The sequence below is a fragment of the Cavia porcellus genome, unplaced genomic scaffold (genome assembly GCF_034190915.1).
Source record: "Cavia porcellus strain 051 isolate PalLab524CR breed Dunkin Hartley unplaced genomic scaffold, mCavPor4.1 scaffold_40, whole genome shotgun sequence".
Taxonomy (NCBI): Eukaryota; Metazoa; Chordata; class Mammalia; order Rodentia; family Caviidae; genus Cavia; species Cavia porcellus.
Genome location: NW_026947523.1, coordinates 7,559,737 through 7,583,810, shown reverse-complemented (window position 1 = coordinate 7,583,810; position 24,074 = coordinate 7,559,737). Strand labels below are relative to the sequence as shown.

Here is a 24,074-nt window from a genome sequence, read left to right as displayed (position 1 = left end):
GGAAGAAAGCAGAATGCTTTAAAAGGTGTGAAAGATTGTTTCGCAATTCACCTTTGATTTCCAAATATCTTTTCCAAACTATTTTTTCAGAGATTCCTTCTTGGCACATGCTAATATATACTCTGTTAGTAATGACAATGAGAGACACTTCCTTTTTTTTTTTTTGTACCAGGAATCGAACTCAGGACCTCGCGCTTCCCAGGCAGTCACTTTTGCTACTAAGCTATATCTCTAGCCCCGTAAGAGATATTTCAAAGTTATTATAATTGTGAATTTTCTTCTCATCTGAATTTTTTTTTTCTTTGCAGTGCTGAATGTTGAACCCTGGGCCTCACACATGGTAAATAAGTGTGTGGTCTACCACTGAACTATATACCCCTGGCCGTGCAATTTCTTTTAACAAGCAAACAAATCACAAAATGAATTTTTTTTTCCATAAGCCGTGACTATGAAATAACAGAAAGCAAATCTTAGGAAACGGAGAAGGTGAAAAGATAAAATAGGATAGGTCAGATAACTCACCTATTACAATCAGCCTCTGCTCTGATAAAAGAATATTTATTTGGACTGGGGATAGACTTCAGTGGGAGAGTGCTTGCCTGGCCGGAAGCCCTGGGTTCAGTCTCCAGTACAGCAACAACAACAAAAAGAGTTTTATTGCTTGGGTGCATTAGGAAATTTCCAGTGTTGGGTAACAGTGGATGACTTAACAGAAATAGTGATCAGAGTTAAGCCGTTCTTCAGCTTTGGTACAAAGTGCAGGGTTCTTTCTGCCCAGAAGTGCTAGGGGACTCTGAGCCAGCCCCACTCTCAGAAGAAAAGAATGAAGTGGGGCTGGGGATTTAGCTCAGCGGCATAAGCGCCTGCCTTGCAAGCAGGCAGTCTATCCCCAGTACTGATAAAAAGGAAAAACTCCAAAAAGAAAGAAAAGAATGATGTGAGCTCTTTTCCAGCCCACTTTGTGGGTTTCCCTGGTTCAGAGTATCCTGTAACGCCCTTGGCTGTCCATCTCTTCTCTTCTTTCCAACGTCAATAAAGTTTTTTTTTCTATTTTACCTGTTTAAAAGTTCAATGAAAAGTAATGCTTTTTTTTTTTTTTTTTTTTGTCTTTTTCCTTTTTTTTTATCGGTACCGGGGATCGAACTCAAAACCTCCTGCTTACAAGGCAGGCGCTTATGCTGCTGAGCTAAATCTCCAGCCCCAAATTAATGCTTTATTAATAGAAGTAAAATTATAGAATTTTCTGCTTTATATTAGGTGAAAGCAACTATATCGTTCCATAATCATAAACAACTGATTTGCATGTGCTAAGCATGGTTACTAGGAAAATTCAAGACTTTGTCCTAGCAGTTTCTCTCCTAGCTCTATTCTGTAGGAAAAAATACTAATGCATAAAATTACAGAGATGCCAGCACAAAGATATTTATTGTGGCAGCCAAAGGTTAAAGGCATTCTGAATGCCCATCACTATGGAAATGACTTGGTAAGTTATACATCCAACCCAATAAATGTTGTAGAGACATCAAGCTAGGGATTTAGCTCAGCGGCATAAGCACCTGCCTTGCAAGCAGGCAGTCGTGAGTTCGATCCCCGGTACCGATAAAAAGGAAAAAGAAAAAAAAAAAAAAAAGAATCAAGCTATATCAGATAACTTGGAGGGATTTCCATTGGTATTGTAATGTGAGAAAAGCAAGATACAGAATACAGTGTACAATATTTTTTAAAAAAACAATGAAAGCAAGTATGAGGTCATGAGTTCAATCCCTGGTACCTAAATAAATAAATAAAAAACACGTAAAAAATCTGCACGTAGACGTATGGATGATTGTATGAGTATTAAGAAAAATAGGCAAGGATACATATTAGATTACAAAAAAGAGATGGCAGGATGCTGATATGTGTAGTGTAGTGAAGATGAGTGAGGAACCAAACCATGAAGGTAAGGGAGGAAATGTTCAGTGAAAGATTCAGTATGTGATTATATTTATATGCAACCATTGTGAGTCTATGTGTATGTAGACATAGTTACTTTTTAATATGTGTGTAGACATAGTTACTTTTTACAAATTTAAACAGATATGATCTTGGCTAATCAAGGGAATCTTTTGAAGAACAGAGACTAAAAACACGTACTATTAAGCCAAGATCTTAGAGTGGGATTAGTTTGAAGGGAGAAACCGTTTTGGAAAGGGAACACATCTTAAGCAAGATAAACAGAGAAGGAAAAACAGATTTGACTTTTCTATGAGATAATGACTTAATTGCAGAATAATTGATGGGATAATAAAAAAAGTTGTCCAAGTCACCAAAGACCATATATTGTGCAGTTTCTTTATATGAAATATCTGCCAGACACAAATTGATAGAGAAAAAATAGACCTGTAGTTGCCAGGACAGAGGGATTTAGAAGAAATGGGAAGTGACTGCTTATGAGCCTGGGGGTTTTTTTCGGGGGGGGGGGGTTGTTGTTGTTAATTTTGTGTGTATTTTTTTTCACTGATGAAATGGGTAAATTGTAAGTTTATAAAACTTTTTAAAAAGATACATGAAATATTTCAAAGCTATTAAAAAAAGAAAGAAATTAGCCCGATAAGTTGGAGTCATAAGGTAGAGAACATTCTACATGAGGCCTGAGAATCAGTTTGCTCTAATGGACAAGGAGCTGTTTGTGGTTATGAATAGAATAGGCCTTTTTTTTTTTCTGTTGGGCAGGGTTTTACTATGTAATTCAAGTTGGCCTTGAACTCACTTTGTAGCCCAGGCTAACCTCAAACTTGAAGCAATCCTCCTGCCTCAGCTCTTGAGTTGAAATTACAGGTGTGTGCCATGGCTGGGTTCAAAATAGACTTTTATAGATTTACATTTTTTGCCTCTTTGTTTTATCTTTTATATTTTAAATATAAAAGTATGTTTGTTGAAAGAAAATTCTAGTTTCAGGGGCTGGGGATTTAGCTCAGCAGCATAAGCACCAGCCTTGCAAGCAGGCGGTTGTGAGTTCAATCCCTGGTACCGATTAAAAAAAAAAAAAAAAAGAAAATTCCAGTTCCCTGTGGATTGCCACTATAAAAAATGTGATTTTTTAAAAAATGGTTTCTTTATCTCTTTTGTTTGAGCTTGTACAAAGTTTTCATGCAGCCCATTTGTATTTGAAAATTGAGTACCACAGGGAGAAGTAAATTATCACAAAAATTAAATAAGGTGATACATAAGTAATTAGAGCGATTAGTACTGTATATGAAGTAAGCATCCAATAAGCAAGCATTAGATGGTGTTTCACTATTCCTATTGCCAAATGAAGACCGAGGAGGCACAATGTTTGTAGGTGATTTTTTTTTTTTTTTTTTTTTTGGTCTTTTTCATTTTTTTATCGGTACCAGGGATTGAACTCACAACCGCCTGCTTGCAAGGCAGGTGCTTATGCCGCTGAGCTAAATCCCCAGCCCGTTTGTAGGTGATTTTGTTCGTGGTTTTTTTGCACTGGAACCTAATGAAGAAGCAAGAAATGTTTCCATTTCATAAAGAAAGCATTCACCTAGTCATCACGGCTATCAGCCAGGTTCTAATTGTAACAGCAAATGGTAGCCAAGCATGGTAGTGCACGCCTGTAATCCCAGTCCTATGGGATGCTGAGACAGGAGAATCACAAATTCAAGCCCATCCTAGGCAATTTAGTGACACAGTGAAATGTCTCAAAATGTTTTTTAAAAAAAATAGCTAGGCGTGGTAACACACACTGGTGATCCCAGCACTTGGAAGGCTAAGGCAGGCGGATTGCCACAAGTACAGCCTGGTCTACATAGGGAGTTCAAGGCCAGCCTGAACTACATAATGAGTCCCTATGTCAAAATTAAATGAAAAGGCTGAGGCAGGACAATTACTGCGAGTTCAAGGCCAGCGTGGACTATATAGTGAAATCTTGTCTCCAAAAGACCAGAAAAAGGTCAAGAGTTTGGCTCAGTTGCACAAGTGCCTGCCTGGCAAGTGCAAGGTTATAAATTCAATGCCCCGGTACCAAAAAAAGAAAAAGAAAAAAATAGGGGGAAAAAAAGACCAGGAAAAAAAGTTTAAAAATTTAAAATTGGCTGGACATGGAGCTGAGGGCAAAGGCCCTGGATTTAATCTCAGTACCACAAAGGAGGGAGGGAAACAGAGAAAAAAGGAAACAAAACAGCTAGGCGTAGTGACACGTATAATTTCAGCAGTTTTTGTTTTTTGTTTTTGAGACAGGGACTTGCTATGTAGTTCAGGCAGGCTTGAACTCACTATGCAGCCCAGGTTTACCTCAAACTTGAAGCAATCCTTCCTCAGCATCCCAGTACTGAGATTGTAGAGGTGTGTCGCCACACCCAGCTATAATATTGGTTCTTAAGGATTCCCAACTTGCCAGGGATGCTTAAGAAGGTGTGAGACTTTTGAAATTTCATGTCGTAAGTTCACATGTGCCTACATGCACTTCAGTATACAGAATGATTCCATAGCTTGCGAGAGATCCCAAGGGAGTAGTCAGGGTTTAGCTTGTTTTGTTCAAGGAGAGGTTTATTTTGGCTCACAGGGGTATTTAGTTCTATGCTTTTATCAGATTTGATTCTCACGACACCCCCAAGTGGTGAAGAATATTATCAGGATTTTGGGCCAATACCTGGATGGTCTCCAGGGAACTCACATGTGTATGGGCTCACTGTAAATGCCAGGCAAAGAATGAAAAGGCTTACATTTCTAGCAAAATAGTGGATGCACCTTGAGACCATACTCTTAAGTGAAATAAATGAGACACGTGTAAATATTACATTGTTTCTCTGGTGTGAGAAACCAAACGTGTAAGTAAGGACCAAAATGCATAATAAGTATATGGTTAATAGAAAATATTCAAATGGAAGGGGAAAGGAGCACAGTGGGGAGGAGGAAAGGAAGGGAAGGAAAAATAAAAAGTGAGAAAAGAAGGAAAAAAGCTTTTGTAAGGAGGGGAAAGTGGTTGAAGAGAGAGAAGGGGAGTGGATATATCAAGCTATATCATGTACAGATAAAATTCCCAATGATATATGGGATCATTATGTATACCTAAAATGTACAAATAAATTTATTAATTAAAAAAGAACTCCTAATGGATAGCTAAAGAATAACCTCAAAGAAAGTGAAAAGTTTTATTCAAAAAGGTGATATTATATCTCCGGAATTCAGAGCAGGAATTTAATCTAGGTCTTAAAATTGTAGAAAGAGGCTTGGGGAGTTAGCTCAGCGGCATAAGCGCCTGCTTTGCAAGCGCATGGTATTGAGTTCGATCCCTGGTACCGATAAAAAGGAAAAAAAAAAAGAAAGAATTTTTGTTCAGACCTGTAAGTCATGAAACAAGTACTTACAAAATGCCCAGTGTATTTCAGTTATTACTCGAGGTCCTGAACAGACAAAATCTGTATCCTAATGGAGTTTGTACTCTTTCAGGAAAATCACACACAGATATGTGACCTTCCACCTGCTTTAGAGATTGAAGCCTCGGCAATTTTGACTGGGTGTAGCCTAACAATGCCTTGCACACCACACTGTTCAGTAAGCATTAGATTAGATGAGAAAGAAAGAGCTAGAGATCTGAAAGAATTCTTAATCAGCTGTGATTGCAGTCTTCAGTCATGACCATGTTTACTTTAATGTTTGCAACAAAATAGAAATTTGAAACCTGGATTGTCTCCTTAATTCCTGTGTTCAGAGGAGATTTAACTGGATGGAAGAAATGAAGTTGGGTCTTTGTGACTAATACTAAGCTATCTGGAGTACTGTCTTGTAGACATACAAACCATTGCTTTTATCATTTCTAGGGGAGGTGACACCAGGACTGTCTCAGGTGGAATATGCACTTCGCAGACACAAACTAATGTCTCTGATCCACAAAGAAGCCCATGGGCAGAGTGGGACAGACCAGACAGTAGTTGTGCTCTCCAACCCTATGTACTACATGAGCAACGACATCCCCTACCCTTTCCACCAGGACAACAATTTCCTCTACTTGTGTGGATTCCAAGAGCCCGATAGCATTCTGGTCCTTCAGAGCCTCCCTGGCAAGCAGTTACCATCACACAAGGCCATACTTTTTGTGCCTCGAAGAGACCCTAGTCGGGAACTTTGGGACGGTCCCCGATCCGGCACAGACGGAGCAGTGGCTCTAACTGGAGTGGATGAAGCCTATCCCCTGGAAGAATTCCAGCATCTGCTACCCAGAATGAAAGGTAATTCATGGGAGCAGAAAGCAAGCCACAGGCTCAGTTGGGATTTAGACCTTTCCCAAAATGATTATCATAACAGCATTTCTCTTAGCGCTGTGAAAGAGATATGTCTTCTTTTCCAGGATGCTGAGCTGCTTTGAAGAGTTTATGTGTCCATTTGCAAAGTCTTTCCTATAATACACACTGCTAACCAGCTTAGTTTGAAATCTTAGAGAATTTACTTTTAAAGTGAATACTGAGTGTGGATCTTTGACCACTGTTTCTTGTCCTAAGTATTTTGCCAGCTTTTCAAAAGGAGGCACTGTTCTCAAAGAATGATCCCTGCACAGTCTGCATCAGGATCACCTGGGGGTGTGTATGAGGGTTAGAAATGTGTCACAGCTATTGGAAATGTAAAATCTCAGGCCCCACCTCATGGCTTCAGACTCAGAATGCACATGGAACAAGATTCTCAGGTGGTTTCATAGACACAGTTGAGTTGTTGCCTCTCAAAATAATTTCCTCTCCATTTATTCTGCTGGAATTTTGATTACTTAGAATGTGTTGGATTCTTCATCTGGAACCATCTTCACAACTTGTATCACATTATAAACTCTCCTTAGTGATTCTTATAAATCATCAGCTCTGGGAAGCATTTTATTCTTGGAAGTATTCAAAAGTCACTTACAGCCAAATTTGGAAACTCCAATAGGTGATCAATTTAAGAAAGAGTGATTTTAAATGATAATAATACATGATTGTAAAGTTTTATTTGTTTGTTGTTTTGGGGGGAGGATATGGTTTAATAAATCATTTCTCAAGTCAGCTTCTAAAAGAGAATTCCAAATGTGTTTCTGATGACCATGCACTGTGTTAAACTTGTTTTCTACAGTCTTTGTTTTAAAAAAAAAACCTGAATATATAAGTTCTAAGATGTTTGATTAAATTATTTTGTTACTTTATAGAACTATTTTGTACTTTACAGAGATAACTACCAACTTAACTCTTTGAACTTTCTTAGGTCTTCAAAATCCACATAAATGGAACACAGAAGCCTTTTTTGTTGTTGCTTTTTAATGTCTCATATCAGTTGCTGGCTGTCACCTTCAATAGTTTAAATTTCAGGAAGCCTATATAGTTAAATCTTCATATAAAATTTTTGTGTTTCTTGAAAATACTCATCCACCATTGTATTTTGTTTTGTTTTTGAGACAGGATCTCACCATGCAATTCAAGCAGGGCTTGAACTCATGATGTAGCCCAGGCTGGCCATGAATTCATGGCGACCTTCCTGCCTCAGCCACCCGAATGCCAAGCACCACCATACCCAGCCTTTATCCACCTTTCTTAATGTCAGTTGTTTATTAGATAAAATTATTAGATAGATAAAAAGATTAATACAATAATATGTATTCCTAGAAAAAAACTGAGCTATGATTTCATATATAAGTAGTAGCAGTATTTTGTTTTTTCCGTTTTTTGAGACAATCTCCCTGGGATACTTAGGCTGGTCTTGACCCATCAATGCCTCTGCCTCAGCCTGCTGAGTGGGATTACAGGTGTACTATCATGCCTGACCTGAAATTATTTACCAGTTAAAAATATTAGCTGGACAAGGTGGACCTGTAATCCTAGTGCTCAGAAAGCTGAGGCAGGAGGATTGCTGTGAATTTAAAGACATCTTGGGCTACCTAATCAGTTGAAGGCCAGCCTGCACTACATAGTGAGATCCTGAGTGGTAGCAAATCTATAGCACACATGTTACTGTGTTTTTCTTTTAAGACAAACAGTGTTAATGAAAGAGTTACTTCTTCTTAAACTAAGACCTGAGGACTCATGTTTAATTACAGTGTTGGCACTTTGAAATAAATAAGTGGTTTTTGGGTTACAGTTTGGGCATTTATCTCTAAAAGGTATACCACCACCAGTCTATCAAAAAAAGAGGAAGAAAAATTTTAAGTAGGCCAGGGAGTTAAGTCAGTGATACATTGTTTGCCCAGCATGCATGAGGCCCTGTACTCAGTCCCCAACACTCAAAAAAAGTGGGGGGAGAGCTGGGAAAGGTGGCCCTCCAGAGGCTGAGGCAGGTGGATCACTGCAAGTTTGAGGCTAGCCTGAGCTACAAAGTGAGCCGAAGGCCAGCCTGAATTGCATAGTGAGACCCTGTCTCAAAAAGACCAAAAGAAAAGAAAAAGAAAAGGAAAAGAAGAAAAAAATTCCAGCACACCTAGGACATGGTGGTACATACTAGTAATCCCAGCTCTCAGGAGGATCACAAATTCAAGGCCAGTCTGGGCAACTTAATAAGAACTTATCTGAAAAACAAACAAAATACTACAAGAAATGACTATCTATTGTAATTAGAATAAGTATTTCCTTTTTTTTTTTTTTTTTTTTTTTTTTTTTTGAGTCATGGTCTCACTGTGTAGTTCAGCCTGGCCTTGAACTTACTTTGGCCCCCAGGCAGGCTTCAAACTCAGAATGATCCTCCTGCATCAGCCTCCCAAGTGTCAGTATACCCAGGTCAATCATATAAAGCAAAGCTTACTCTTCAGATTTAGATTGTTAGGAATATCATTTGTAGGGAAAAAATTTATATATAAGGTGTTAAGTACAAATCATTTGCCTAGTGAGACTTCATATTACAGATCACTGACAGAGACAGACAATCCTTTTTCTTAGGTCTCTGGAGTTAAAGGGTATGAGAAAAATAGCAGATACACATATTATCAACTATCATGTTTCTGTAGCAATGAATAATGGCACCAAAATGAGAAAGCCAAAGGATGCTTTACCTCTCAAGTTATATGATCTGAGTACTTCTTTCTATTTTCATTGTCTCTCAATCAGCAGTGATTGATGCTGGGTAAGTCACTGTGATTGTTCTTTAATAGTTAATAAAATCAAAGCTTTAAGCTTGCCAGGCATGGTGGCACATGCTTATAATGCCAGGACTTTGGGAGGCTAAGGCCAGAGGAAGGCAGATTCACAAATTCAAGCCCAGTTCTAGCAGCTTAATGACTTAGTGAGACCTGTCTCAAAATAAAAATCAGTAAGTAAATAAAAACTGACCATGTAGCTCAGTGCAGAGGTGTTGTGTTCAATCCCAAGTGCTACAAAATTGAAAGCTTTAGTGCTATCTATCATCTTTGTGAAGAATGCTGATATTTTGGAGCAAAAAACTATGTAGTTAGCCCCAGAATATCCTGCCATTTTCAGAGAATGGTCTTTGCAGTAATTTATGATCAAACCCATCAATTGCTTCTGCCCTGAGAGTTTTATTCAACCCTCTATAGTCCACATTGCAGGTTTTATAGCTTTGAGTAGTTCAGGTCATCGTTGAAGTTGGCATTTATATTTCTTGGGGTTTTTTTTGTCATTTTGAGACAGGGTCTCGCTATGCAGTTCAGGCTAGCCTTGAGCTCACTTTGTAGCCCAGGCTGGTCTTGAACTTGCAATAATCCTCCTGCCTCAGCCTCCCAAGTGCTGCAATTACAGGATGCGCCACCATCCAGGTAGTTTTACTTCTTGTTTGGTGCTGAGGATTGACCCAGAGCCTCACAAAGGCTAAACACATGCTTTAACCCTGAGCTACACCCCCTCCCCTGTTGATTTAAATGTGTTCTTTGGCTTTCCCTCTAAGCTGAGACGAGCACAGTTTGGTATGACTGGGTGAAGCCTTCGCACACACAGCTTCACTCTGACTACATGCAGCACCTGACTGAGGCCAAGGCCAGGAGTAAGAACAAGGTCCAGGGGGTCCAGCACCTGATACAGCGCCTGCGGCTAATCAAATCTCCTGCAGAAATCGAGAGAATGCAGATTGCTGGCAAGCTGACATCACAGGTATGGTTCCTACTAGAAACTTTTTTCCCAGATTACAAAAATCACTTGAGAAGCAAAGAAATACTAATCACAGACACTGGTTGCCATTTCAGGAGATCAGAGTTGGTCTTTCAACTCTTTCACTCCATTCACCTTCAGTGTCTTACATAGGTAGGGTGTCAGTGAAGAGCAGCAAGTCCTATTTCAGTTTGCCTGCAGAACTGCCATATAGGTTTCCAAATAACAGTGCCCCTCACCTTAGCACTCAGGAGCTGTGAATTTGAGGCCAGTTTGCACTGTATAGTAAGACCCTGTCTCAAAAAACCAAAGAAATAAAAAAGAAAGAATGAACTAGAAGACAAAACAGTTCCCCACATACATGATCCTTTTCTGGTTCACTTGTTACACCAATTTCAAGTCTATCTCATGATAGCACAAGTCAGTGTTTAACCAAATATTAGAGCTTTCATTTATGTTCAGTTCCTTTATCATGCTACAGATGTAGATTTTTTTTTTTTTCTTTTTCCTTTTTATTGGTACCGGGGATCGAACTCATGACTGCCTGCTTGCAAGGCAGGTGCTTATGCCACTGAGCTAAATCCCCAGCCCTTATCATCATGCTACAGATGAAGCCTATAATTCAACCCACCTTGTTCTCTCTTTTTTTTTTTTTTAATTTTATTTAAGGAGAAAAAACAGAAAAAGGTACAAGTTGTACAGAATTTCAGAAAAAATAACCAGTAGGATATTCCTTGTTCTTTTTTAATTGGTTTTTTGTTTGTTTTTATTTTTTAGTGTAGCACATGATTACATTTATCATAGGAAACTGATGCATGTATATATATATATAATACATTGTTTTCCATCTCTCCCTCCTTTCTCCTTGAACGTCTATTTTGTAATTTCTTCCCTAAAGAACATACCTTTTGCTGGACTCTGAACATGTGCTTTCTATACAAAGTTGCCTTTACTTCTGTAGTGATCATGTGAACCAGACCAGTTACCTGGCATCCTTCAGCAGATGGTTGAAAAGAGGAATGAGGGGCCTACTTGCTAATGCATCTTAACGAATTTCTCTTGAATTCCCTGGTAACAGGCACCATATAGCCAATGCATTTTCCTTTTTTCATTTTTGTAACAATGCTGAGATTAAAAGGCATTCACCACCATGAGTGGCTGGGTATTGACTTTATAATTAGAGTGCCTTTCTAACATCACCATCATTGATGTGTGTTTTGGATCTTAATATATTTTTACAAGTTTTATTTACAGAAGTTATCTCAATAACAACTCAGTAACTGTCTTTCAAAAGACATGCAATAGAGAGCAACATACAGTAAAAGTGTATAGCTTATCATTGAGAAGCAGTTACAGCTTGGGTTGAACGCTCCACTTGGCATGAGTGTGGGCAGTGTACCCTTCTAATACCACTTGAGAAGTACAATCACACGTGGTCTAAGTGTAATACTTGCACCAAAGGCTTCTGCAGTACTAAAAAGGTTGTTTGGCTCAGGCTGTAACTAAACATCTTTCTCATGGTGAGTTTTTTTTTTTTTAAATCGGTACCAGGGATTGAACTCACGACTGTGCACTTTCAAGGCAGGTGCTTATGCCACTATGCTAAATCCCCAGCCCCATGGTGTTTTTTAATTAGGATCAAAAGTTTCCTCTAGTGATGTCTTAAGATTTCTCTACATCAAACAGGCCCACTAGGTTGGTGATCAAACTAACCAAAAACTCAATTACTTATCACAGAGTCCCAATACTATAATTAAACCTGAATGCTGAGGATTTCGTTTAGAAAAACAACTCATACATTAACATCTTTTGTCTTAAAAAATAAAATAAAATAACATGCATGCCACAGGTTTGGCACCACTGACCTAGGTACTGAGCTGCTTATTTCATCTCAGAGGCAGGGAATAACAGTTTATTCCTAGCAGTATGTGCTATGTCACAAGCAGCTCCAACCTAAGTAATTGCCCAAACTTCATAGTCTGTGCATTGCCCTAGGTATTTATTTAGCAAGATTGAATATGATTCTCCAGTACCAGGCTGGGAAGTAGCTCAGTGGTAGGTACTGAGCTGCTTATTTCATCTCAGAGGCAGGGAATAACAGTTTATTCCTAGCAGTATGTGCTATGTCACAAGCAGCTCCAACCTAAGTAATTGCCCAAACTTCATAGTCTGTGCATTGCCCTAGGTATTTATTTAGCAAGATTGAATATGATTCTCCAGTACCAGGCTGGGAAGTAGCTCAGTGGTAGGTACTGAGCTGCTTATTTCATCTCAGAGGCAGGGAATAACAGTTTATTCCTAGCAGTATGTGCTATGTCACAAGCAGCTCCAACCTAAGTAATTGCCCAAACTTCATAGTCTGTGCATTGCCCTAGGTATTTATTTAGCAAGATTGAACATAATTCTCCAGTACCAGGCTGGGAAGTAGCTCAGTGGCAAGAATACTTGCCTAGTATGCACAAGGCCCTGTGTTCAATCCCTAGTACTACAAAAATTTAAAAAACATGATTCTCAGTCTTTTACATGATTTGTAACCTTAGTGAAGTTGCTTGTAGTTTGGTCCCCAGTTTCAGATGATGATGATAATAGCACAAACATAGGAACTGTGCCACCCAGTTGTTTTAAGAGGTGCCTGGTAAACTGGTGTGGTGGCACACATCTGTAATCCCAGAACTCTAGGAAACTGAGACAGGAGGATATAAAGTTTGAACCTAGCCTGGGCAAAGTGGTTACTTAAAAAGACCCTGCCTAGCACCAGGGATTTGGCTCAGCAGCACAAGCACCTGCCTGGCAAGCTCAAGGTCATGAGTTCGATCTTTGGTACCAAAAGACCCTGCCTCAAAACAAAATTTTTTAAAAAGGACTGAGGACTCAGTGCAGAGGCCCTAGATTCAATCCCCCGTACTGCAAAAATAAAAATAAAGAATACCAAAAAAAAGATATAGTTACTACATCTGTCATATTAGATGTGTATCTTAGCAGATTATGACAGGTGAGTTTAAGTTTGTGTATTTGCTTATTTATTGGTGCTACAGTTGAACCCAGGGCCTCATGGATTCTAAGCACTTGGGCTGCCTCTGATGGATATCCTGAGCCCTTTAAATAAATATTTTTGAGATGATACTATAGATATAATTGGAAATACTTCACACGAGTGCAAGCTGTAAGGGGTCTTTCTAGAGATTGACAGTGAGAAAAGGTATCAGCCAGGTCAGTGCAGAAAGTCAGGCACTGTTTCTTTTTATTTTTTCACTTAAGTAAATATGTATTTACTTGCAATGGAGTACACCTGTTAATCCTGCCATTTGGGAGGCTGAGGCAGTGGGAGAATCACTGCAAGTTTCAGGCCAGCCAGGGCTGCATAGTAAGTTCAAGACCACCCTGGATTAAAGAGCAACACCCTGTCTCAAAAAGACCTTAAATAAACAAATTACTAAAAGAAAAACAAAGCTCCTTATATAAAGTACTTACACTTCCAGATTGTATAACTCAAAATGAAGCAACTAAACTTGTAAATGTGTGAAGTTGGCATTATGTTATATCACACTTCAGAAATTTCAAAAACGTTTTACACCAGTTTCCTAAAAATGCCATTGCTCACTGGCTCATTTGTCTCAGCAACCTCGTTAGGGGCCAAGCTCTCTAGGGATGGATAGATGACTCATGCACTGAGACACGTCACTTTTTACCCTAACGAACTGTCATCAAGCTTGGAGTGTAAACCTTTCAACAAAGTACAGTCCCTTCACTCTCCAGCCCCGAGACGACAGGTTTGTGGTCCCCCTCACCTTCTGTCCGCAGCCTCTCTCTCCTGTCTGTCATTCTTTTATCATCAGAACCTCTTCAGGCTGGCTTTTCATTTCATCCTGTCCATGCTGCAGCTTTTCCTTGCAGCTGAGCACTATCTGCTCATCTGTCTCCCCAGACTGCGACCCAGGTACCCCTCATTCCCCACCAGCCATCGCCCCACAAGAGCATTGACCTGCACAATGGGTTTTTAAATCCATCCCACTCTGTCTCCCTGATCCTCCAGGCATCAGCCTTTCATATCATTGCAGCTATTTCAGGCTGGTCCCAAAATCCTTCCAGTATCACTTGTGTGGTCTTTGCATTCCATCGTTTTCCCACACGTTTCTGCTTTGTATTGACTGGTGAGGAACTGAGGCAGCCTTGGGAGGACTGTTTTAAAGGAGCCACTGGCACACAGTTTGTTGAACCATGTTGGGTGGTTACTGGCTGTTGGCCCCATCTCTTCCTTGTGGTGGTACAGGGAATAAAAGTGTCTTGAAGTTCTCTGGAGTTGCTCTGTGGACTCCTTCCATTTTAGACACAGCAGACTTGGAGACAAAACCCGAGACACCGAGGAAGCCTTTTGCTCTTGGCATCTTGGTTGCCAGACCCATGTTCTGCTGTGCAACAGAGGTGCCGTGCCAAGGATCAGTTTCCGCCCAGATCGGCTCCTGCAGCCACTGTTAACTGGGGCATGACAGAGGGCACAGCTCAGCGGTCCAAATGGCTGGACTTGGCAAGTGGAGATTCTGCCTCTTCCCCATCGTTCCTCAAACTCTGCTGCTGTTTTATCAGTTCCTCGAGATCCGCCGGACCCCAGAGAAGTCAGAGGAGCACTCAGTCAGAGGTCGCTGTCTTTGCCTCAGACCCAAGGCAGTTGTGCCTTTAGCTTGTTCTCTTCAGAAACTGCCAAGGCTCTCGGTGCTGTCAGCCTGTCGGCCTTTCTTTCTGGCCACTTGGCTCTTATGAGTCAGGGTATGGGTGCTCTTACTACTGATGCCTGACATTCTGAGTAAAGGCAGATTCCTTGCTGCCTTGTGGTGTTATTCATCTCTTTGTACGTGGTGGCAAGAGAACTCACCTTCACACATTACATGCTCATCAATTACACATGTCGCTAAGAAACACCACCACGGTGTGCATTTATCACTCATGTTAAGCTTTAATCAGACTTCACTTTTTATCCTCATGACAGCATGTCCCCTGAATCAGTCCCATCAGCCCTGGGGTCTCATTGACAGGCCCAGCCCGTAGTCCTGTACCCTGCACATGTCTGTCCACTACGCTGGTGTGTCTCTTCACCTACAGGCTTCACTCTCACAGGGGTAAGAGCTCCTTCAAGGACTGGGTCAAGACACCTTAGCCTTCCTATACATTTTCTTCATCGTCTCCATGTTAATACTAAAAGCCAGTGTTTTAAGTTAGCATTTTGGCATCTGTGGATAGGCACTCATTGGAACCCTTCTAAATTCCTTTAAGATGCGATAGTGCAAGTGTCTCTACCATGGGATTGCCATAGTCTGAGGAGCTCAGTCACAGACAGTGCTGGCCTTCTTCCTGTAAAAGTCGTCAGGGTTGATCCTTTGTCAGTGTTTATATCATTTTATGTAACTGTTTTGGGTTTTGTTTTTTATTTGTGTTTTTTTTTTTTTTTTTTTTTTTTTGAGACAGGCTTTCACTATGTAGTGCAGCCTGGCCTTGAATTCACAATGATCTTCCTGCCTTAGCCTTCCTGGGCTCATGTGCCACTACACGCAGCCTTTTTGTTTGTTTTTGTAATAATGGTGATTGAATCCAGGGTCTTTGCACTGAGCTACATCTGCATCCCATTTCTATTTATTTTGAGGCAGAGTTTCAGTGAGTGGCTAATGTGCCCAAACTGAGCTTGACTTGTAACCTGATCTTCCTGCCTCAGTCTTCCAGAGTCATTTTAACCTTTTCTTTTCTTTTTTTTTTTGTACTGGGAATCAAACTCAGGACCTTGTACTTGTCCAGGCATGCATTTGAGCCACTGAGCTATACCCGTGGTCCATTTTAACTATTTTTAAGTGAACAGTTAAGTGGTATTGAATATATTCAGTTTTTATAATTACTACCATTCCATACTGTTTCATTATCTCAAACAGAAATTCAATACCCAATAAATAACTCAACACTTATTGACCTTATTTCATTTTCCATTTGTATGAATTGGCCTATTCTAATTACTTCCTATAATTGGAATCATACAATATTTATCCTCGTGCAGCTAGTTTATTTCACTTAATATGTTTTCAACATTTATCTGTTGTAGCATTTGTCAGAATTTCATTCTATTTATGGCTGAATAATAGTCCCGTCTGTGTGTATGTTTGTATGTGTATGCATATAACATTTTATTCATGTTTTCATGTGGTGATGGATAAATGGGTTGTTTCCATCTTTGGGTTGTTGTGAATAATGCTATAATGAACATGACTGTACTAATGTACAAGTCCCTTTTCATTCTTTTGGGGTCATATGGTAAATGCATGTTTAATTTTTGAGAACTAGCCATACTGTTCCATAAAAGCACAGTCATTTTACATTCCCATTCGCATGGCACAAGGATTCGCCCACATCCTTGTAAATATTTTCTTTTTTCCATTATTTTGGTAATAGCTTTCTTGGTGTATGTGAAATAGCATTTCGTAGTGATTTTGACTTACCTTTCCTGATGATTAGTAATGTTGGTTATCATCTCATGTGGGTTGGTTGATTGTGTTTTGTCCTCTGTATATCTTCTTAGGAAAAATATCTATTCAAGCATTTCGCTGTGTTTTATCATGTATACTCTGGGCTGTAATGTAAGTTTTAGTGCTAGGCTGTTCTGCTTTGAATTCAGCCACCCCGCCAATTTGAATGTCCAGTGGCGCATGTGTGGCTGTCTAAAAAATGGGCACTGTTTTGGCCACAAAAGCCAAATGAGCCCAGGCATTGTGGTGCAAACCTGTAACTCACGCACTCATAGAGGCTGAGGCAGGAGGATTGTCACAAGTCCAAGGCCAGCCTGGAATAAAAAATGAGTTTAAGGCAATACTAGACTACATAGTGAAAAAAAAGAAATGCCAAGTGAGTTGTGACATACACGAATCAGCAACCTTTATATAGAAAATGTTATAATAAAACTTTAATTAATAAGAAATAGTATTAATATTTGTATTTGGGCAGTAATTATTCAAATCCAAGCAACAAAATAGATTCAGTTCATTTATAGACTTTGTATTAATTTTTTTTTTTGAGACAGAATCTCACTATGCAGTTCAGGCTGGCATTGGACTTACTTTGTAACCTAGGCTGGTCTTGAACTTGCAAATGATTCTCCTTTCCTCAGCCTCCAAAGTGCTGAGATTATAGGAGTGTACTACCACCGCTGGCTTTTAGACTTTGTATTAATTTTAGTATTAAAATGACAGATAAATGCAATGAGATTCGTTTGTATCGCATCATACATGTACCACTGGGGCTCAAGCTGGTGGGAATGTGTCACTGGGGCTGATTTTTGTTGTCGAGTTATAGGAGTCCCTTATTTATTCTGGACATCAATCTTTACAAGTATGTGATTTACAAAGATATTTTCCCATTCTGTGGGTTGACTTTACTCTCCTCTGATAGTATCCTTTAACTCACAAGATATTTTTTATTTTTATGAGATCCAATTTATCTTTTTGTTGTTTCTTGTGCTTTTTGGTGTGATATCCAGAAATCATTGCTAAATTCAGTGTTGTAAAAATTCTCCCCTATGGGGGCTGGGGATTTAGCTCAGCGGCATAAGCACATGCCTTGCAAGCAGGCAGTTAGTTGTGAGTGCGATCTCCAGTACTGATAAAAAGGAAAAAGACAAAAAAAAAAAAAAATTCTCCCCCTAGGTTGTCTTGTGAGATATATATATATATATATATATATATTTTTTTTTTTTTTTTTTAGCTTTAGCTCATATGTTTCGGTCACTGATCCACTGTAAAGTCCTAAATTTTTTGTTACTATTTTATTATCCAGAGTTGGGGTGAAAGCTGTTAGGGTGGTGTTTTTTTGTTTGTTTGTTTTTTACCTTTTTCTAAAGTCCAACAGCATAGTGACATCTGCAGTGCTTTCTAGTGGTACCCTTAGCACTGCATCAGGTTGTAGCCTGGCTGAGAGCCATCCATCCCTAGGGAGCTCCTTCCTGTCTGCACATGGTCATCAGCGTTTCCACAACTCCAGGGGTCCTAATTTACTTGACAAGGGAGGGGCATAGTAATTGCCCATCTCTGCCAAGTGTAGTAGAGCCCGCCCTTAATCACTAAGATGGATCCATCTTAGTGAACTTGCCTGACCACAGATGTCCTCCACCACGTTGTTTACTGGCCAAATTAGAAACAATGCTTCTTGACCTGAAATTTTCGAGAACTTTTTTTGAGACAGGGTCTCAACATATAGTCCAGGCTGGCCTTGAGCTTTCTTTTTTTTTTTTTTTTTTTTTTAAATCGGTACCCGGGATGGAACTCACGACTGCCTGCTTGCAAAGCAGGCGCTTATGCCGCTGAGCTAATCCCCAGCCCTTGGCCTTGAGCTTTCTATGTAGCGCAGATTGGTTCTGAACTCTCTGGCCATGCTCCTGAGCGCAGTGTGCCATCCCATGCCTAACGTCAGGACCATTATTATCAAGAGCTTCTCTGAAAAAAGTCTAGCAAATGGATCACTTCCTTCACTGAATAACAACTCCTTCCACAGTTTCTTACCCTCCTGTAGCAGTTTGCCAGGTGAACTATCCTAATTGTAGTTTAGTGTCACAAGATTAAGTCATCAAAAATTGAAGTGGCCCAGGTGCCTTCATTAGAGCGCCCTCTGTTGACTGTGAGAGAAGCTTATCCCAAGGACTCGACGTCTCTGCCACAGGGGAAGGCAGTAGCCACACCACGCAGGATTTAGCAGAGCTGCCATCAGTTTGCACTTTTCTCTTCTAAATCTTTTTTCTAGCTCCTGTGTTTCCCAGGTTCCACAGATCTTAAAGCATGTGTTACTTCAAACCAAGGATAACTTGACTTATTATTTTATTATCTGGTTTCAAAGTCAGCTTTTTTTTCTTTCAAAAGAACACTGTACTCATATTTTAATGCAAAATGAGTCAGGTAGGAAAAAGATGAACAAAGAACAAAACTTAAAAGAAATTTAGTCCAATATACTGGAATACAAGCTAACTCAAAATGGATTTGTTACATAAACCTAGGAGGAGAAACTGTAAAGGCAGCCTGCAGTACATAGTGAGCTCAAGGTCGGAGTGCACCACAAAAGTAAGATCCCGTCTCAAAAAAATAAACAACAGCAACAAAAAGCCAAGAAAAACAAAGAAAATCTGCAAAGTAAAAAAAAGACAGACAGACACAGAAATTCATATTTTTTCCATCAATTCACTTTTTTTTTTTTTTTTTTTTTGGAGACAGGGTCTCGCTATGCAGCTCACTTTGTAGCTAAGACTGGTGTGGAACTCACTAAATCCTGCCTCAGCCCTCGAATGTTGTGATTACAGTTGTGTACCACTACCCCCGGCTAAATTCACATTTTGTATAATTTGATGTATACATACTATCTAGAACCAGTAAATCTATAGAGACAGAAAGCAGATTAAAAGATTCCAGAGGTGGTATTTTCAGAACAGGAATTAAATACTCTGATTTTGGAGAGGGAAAGGATGATGAAAATGTTTTGTTTTGTTTTGTTTTGTTTTGTTTGTCTTTTTCCTTTTTATCGGTACCGGGGATCGAACTCACGACTGCCTGCTTACAAAGTAGGCGCTTATGCCGCTGAGCTAAACCCCCACCCCCGATGAAAATGTTTTGAACTAGAGACTGTGTTTGCAAAACATAGTAAATGTACTTACTAAATGCCACTGAATTGTTCATTTTGTCATGTCCAGGTCATGATCAGGGAACCAACGATGTTACATCATGGGACAAACACTGCTGCTCTGCTGTCCACGCAGCCTGCCACGATCATAAACTCAGCCCCAATACAAAATTAGAGAGACACAGCTGGGGATGTACCTCAGCACAGCACCTGCTTGGCAAGCACGAGGTCATGAGTTTGATTCCTGATACAAAAAAAAGTTAGAAGGACAGCATTTGATGAATGGATGACATTTTATTTGAAAAGAAGAAATAGGGAATAAAGAAGAGAAGATAGTGACCCTGATAAAGAGGGGTTAGGGGGTTCCAGAATGATGAGTGACCCATGGACCTTTATTCCCAGCTGCTTTTATAGGGGGATCAGAGACCCTTTATCCCCACTCGGAACTTACCATAACTGGGTTGGCTTCCAGGCACCTCTGTCCACTGTGTCTTCTTGCAGTGGTCTACTCTAGTGACTAAACACACAGTGTTAGCACATAGGTGTGAGTCCATATGCCTTAAAGTCAGCCCTCCCTTTGTTTTCTCCAGGAGGTGGAGGTGGCTTATCATTTGTGTCCTATCTGTCAGCTCATTCATTATTTAATCTCTTGGTGCAAGTCCCAAGGTCATTCCTTTATCTGTGGTTTTCTCTTTTTCTGCACCCATCCTTGACCTATTTCCCAGGGGAATTTCTCTAGTAAAGTTTGTTTTTGACTCCTCCTAGTCAGGATTAGCTAGAAGACCTAATGCTGCTCCTATTCTGTTTTATTCCCTGTCTACAGACCCCTCACCCTACAATTTCTCTTGGTTAATTTTATGTAATATGAATTTCATCACAATAAAAACAAAATGAGTTAGGTGTCTTTATGTATTCCTATGTCTTGAAGGCTGAGATTTGAACCCAGGAGCATTCTACCACTGAGCTACATCCTCTGCCATTTCCTGTATGTTTTATTTTAATATCATCTAGACAGGCCCTGGCTAGATTACCCAGACTTAGTTGAACTTGCCATCCTCCTGCCTCAGCTTCCCTAGTAGCTGGGATTATAGGCATACACCATGACCAGTTTAAGTATTCTCACTTTTGAAGTGAGATGCGTTAATCATGGCTTACATAGCATTTGATTTTTAAAGACACGGTGACTATGCTTACAGATCTACAGTTAATATGGAGGAAGTGCTTAATAAACAACATTAAAATATCACAGCCTCCAGGCATGGTGGCACATACATGTAATCCTGGCACTCTGAGAAGCTGAGGCAGGAAGATCACAAATTAGAGTCCAGCCTGTGAAACTTAGTGACTTTGCAAGACTGTCTCAAAAAAAGGGCAGAGGACTGGGAATATAGCTCAGTACAGAGGCTCTGGTACTGAAAAAAGAAAAGAGGAAAAACATAAGATCACAGCCAGTGGCAGTCTTGAAGAAGCAAGGCATCTGGGGAAGTCGTGTGCAGACTCCCGATGACCTCCTTAGTGAGGCCAATGGGGCTGCACTTCCTGTCACAGCCCAGGAGCTACCATCGATGCACAGAGCGACTCAGAGTTAACATGGCTGCTGTCAGGACTGCAAAGCTGACAGACTGCTCTGGAACGACTAGCCACACTTCATGGCCATGTTTCGGGCTTTGGCCAGGCTCCGTAGTAGCTTCTGCCTAACCCTGACGTCTATGTCCCTTATCTTCTGTGGGAAGGCAGAGTGGTACAGTGGAAAATGCACAGAGGCCTGTGTGTCGGTGCCATGCCATGTCCTTAGGCCAGGTCACTGGCCTTAAGTGGGCCCTAGTGTCCACAGCTATAATGAAGGTAACATCAGCCTGTCGTGTGGGTTGCGCTGCATAGCGTGTAAAAGGACCATGACTTCAGAACTCCTCTTCGCTGTCCAGTAAGCATTCAAGAGAAGAAAGAGAAAGGGCTCTTCTGAGTAAACGAACTCACCGGAGCTGTTACTTTTGTTATGTTTTGTTTTGTTTTGTTTTTGCTTCATGCTAAAATTAGTTACTGCTCAGTGTTTGTCTGTCCTTCAGCCATTGTTCACTGCTTTGTCACCCAGCAGCACTTTTTGTGCAACCACTCAGTACCATGCGCTACTGTAGGTCCTGAGGGTGCAACGCCCATTCCTCCCAGCCTCAGCCTTGGGTCTCGGTGAGGAGAACAGACAGACTTTGAATCCATAGCTAGGAGAGCAGGGTAAAAGGAGAGGCTAAGGCGGCCGGGTGGGCAGGGCCACCTCTCCCTGAGGAGGGGGCTCTCATACAGGAGATACAGGACTGGGTGCACACTTGCAGTTCACCTGTTGGGCTTTTTGCTAATGCAAAGTGTTGAGAAGTGTTGGTTATTTTCAGGGGGTTTTTGTTTGTATTTTTATTTATTTATTTATTTATTTATTTATTTATTTGGTGCCAGCTTATCCTATCTAAAAAAAAAAAAGAGAGAGAGAGACAAAAAACAGCTTTGCACTTGGCAGACAGGCGCTTACACCGCTGAGCTAAATCCCTGGCGTTTTTGTGTTTTGTACATGTTTGTGATACATGATGATTCCTTTCTTTACAGGGAGAGAAATGTTTGGAACATCCCTCTCAGTGTTCCATCCATTCTCAGCCTACTTCTTTTTTTTTTTTTCCCCCTTTTTATTGGTACCAGGAATCGAACTCACGACTGCCTGCTTGCAAGGCAGGCGCTTATGCCGCTGAGCTAAATTCCCAGCCCCCCATCCATTCTCATTCTCAGGTCAGAGCTTGAGAGAAATCCTTTTCATGATGCAGTGTGGTCTCTTCGTAACCCTCTGAAATTGGTTAGTTTTTATCCAGCAAACATTGGGAATCACAGAGCTGCCACGGTTTCCCTTTTCACATTGCCTGCTAGAAAGCAGAGATAAATTTGCTGCCCAGTCATAACAACCATAGTCATAAAGGAGGCTGTGCATAGAAGAAACAAAAAAAAAAAAGTTTTTCAAACAAAGTATATTGGTGACTTAGAAGCTTATATGCTGTGACAAATATTGAATATTTGCGTGCATTAAGTGTGGCTATCACAGAGAATTAATAAAAAGTCCCTGTACTAGTGAGTGGTTCTCAAGAACAGCTTTGTCCCCTGAGGGATATTTTCTTTCTTTTTTTTTTTTTTTTTTTTTTTTTTCCTCTCTCTCTCTCTCTCTTTTTTTTTTTTAAGATAGGATAAGCTATGTAGTTCAGGCCGGCCTTGAACTCAAGGCAGTTCTCCTGCCTCCACCTCCTGAGTGCTAGGGTTACTAGTGTGCACCACTATGCCCAGCTCCCTAGGGAACTTTTGGCAATGTCTGCTGGTCATGTGGCCACCAGTGTCCTTCACTGAACTGTGCAGCCCCCACAAAAAGGAACTATTTAGCCACAGCCTAACACTGCTGAGGCTGGGAAACACTGCTGCAGACGACACCATTCAACCTGTAATTCCAGAGGCCGGAGCTCTAGAAGCGTCCATCAGGGTACTTAAGTGGCAGATGTGTTTGTGTCTTACTCATTTGTTCTGCCCTAGCAATGCCTGAGACTGGCTGTGCTGTGTCTTCACAGTTCTAGAGGCTGGAAAGTGAGAGCAAGGTGACAACATAATCAGCATCCGGCTATTCTTCCTGGCATGTCTGTGTAGAGCAGTAAGGGCAGCGGAGGAGGACCTCTGTGTCCTCCGGGGAGGGACAGCACGCAGGGCCTGACTCCTCCAGCCCTGTGACGGGGTGCTTGGGCCCTGGTTCTCTAGCTTCTCAGAGGCCCTGGCTCTCATGTTGCAACATGCAGTGCTATAGGCTTTTACCCAGAGTCTCAGGCAGACCCGTTGCACTGCTTGCTTGGCACACAATGTCTTTCCCAGTAGGAGGCTCAGGTGGCCTTCCATGGAATTTGTCATCTGTCATTCCTAGAGGGAAAAAAACTGCTTTCAGTTCCCTCTGGGAATCTATATTGTACCCACTCAGTCACAACCTCAGGTTGACAAAAATAGAGGGAAAGTTGCCTTTTTAAAATGTGAACTGCAGTGTTTTGAATGTTTGAGTTCGCAACACAGTGAAAACGAGACCATGTTCTTGTTCTTATGTCTTTGCAGGCGTTCATAGAGACCATGTTTGCCAGCAAAGCTCCGGTGGAGGAAGCCTTCCTCTACGCCAAGGTGAGGGGGGGGAAGGGCCAGCGGGAGGCAGCTGGGCATCAGGTGGCCTCAGACTTAGCTTAGCACGGGAGTCTACAACATGCACGCCACAGTGCCCGAGAGAAAGCTGTGAAACAGAGCCAATGAAGGGAAGCAGGAGTGAGATGGGAGGAGCAGCATTGGGCAGACGGGAAGGCAGGTGGCGCTGAGGCTGTGTGCGGTGAACACGGATGTTGCACCTCCAGGCGC

At 40.9% G+C, this 24,074-nt stretch overlaps 1 protein-coding gene across 6 annotated transcripts in view; it reads left to right on the top strand.

Moving 5' to 3' along the window:
• The window catches only part of Xpnpep3 (X-prolyl aminopeptidase 3), a 57,720-nt gene that overhangs the window by 23,564 nt on the left and 10,082 nt on the right, over nucleotides 1-24,074 (top strand). For all 6 annotated transcript variants that reach the window (XM_003470380.5, XM_063243676.1, XM_063243677.1 and 3 more), the window contains 3 exons: nucleotides 5,811-6,218; nucleotides 9,838-10,040; nucleotides 23,784-23,846. In XM_003470380.5, the coding sequence (XP_003470428.3) occupies nucleotides 5,811-6,218; nucleotides 9,838-10,040; nucleotides 23,784-23,846 (674 nt within the window). The remainder of the gene's footprint in view (nucleotides 1-5,810; nucleotides 6,219-9,837; nucleotides 10,041-23,783; nucleotides 23,847-24,074) is intronic.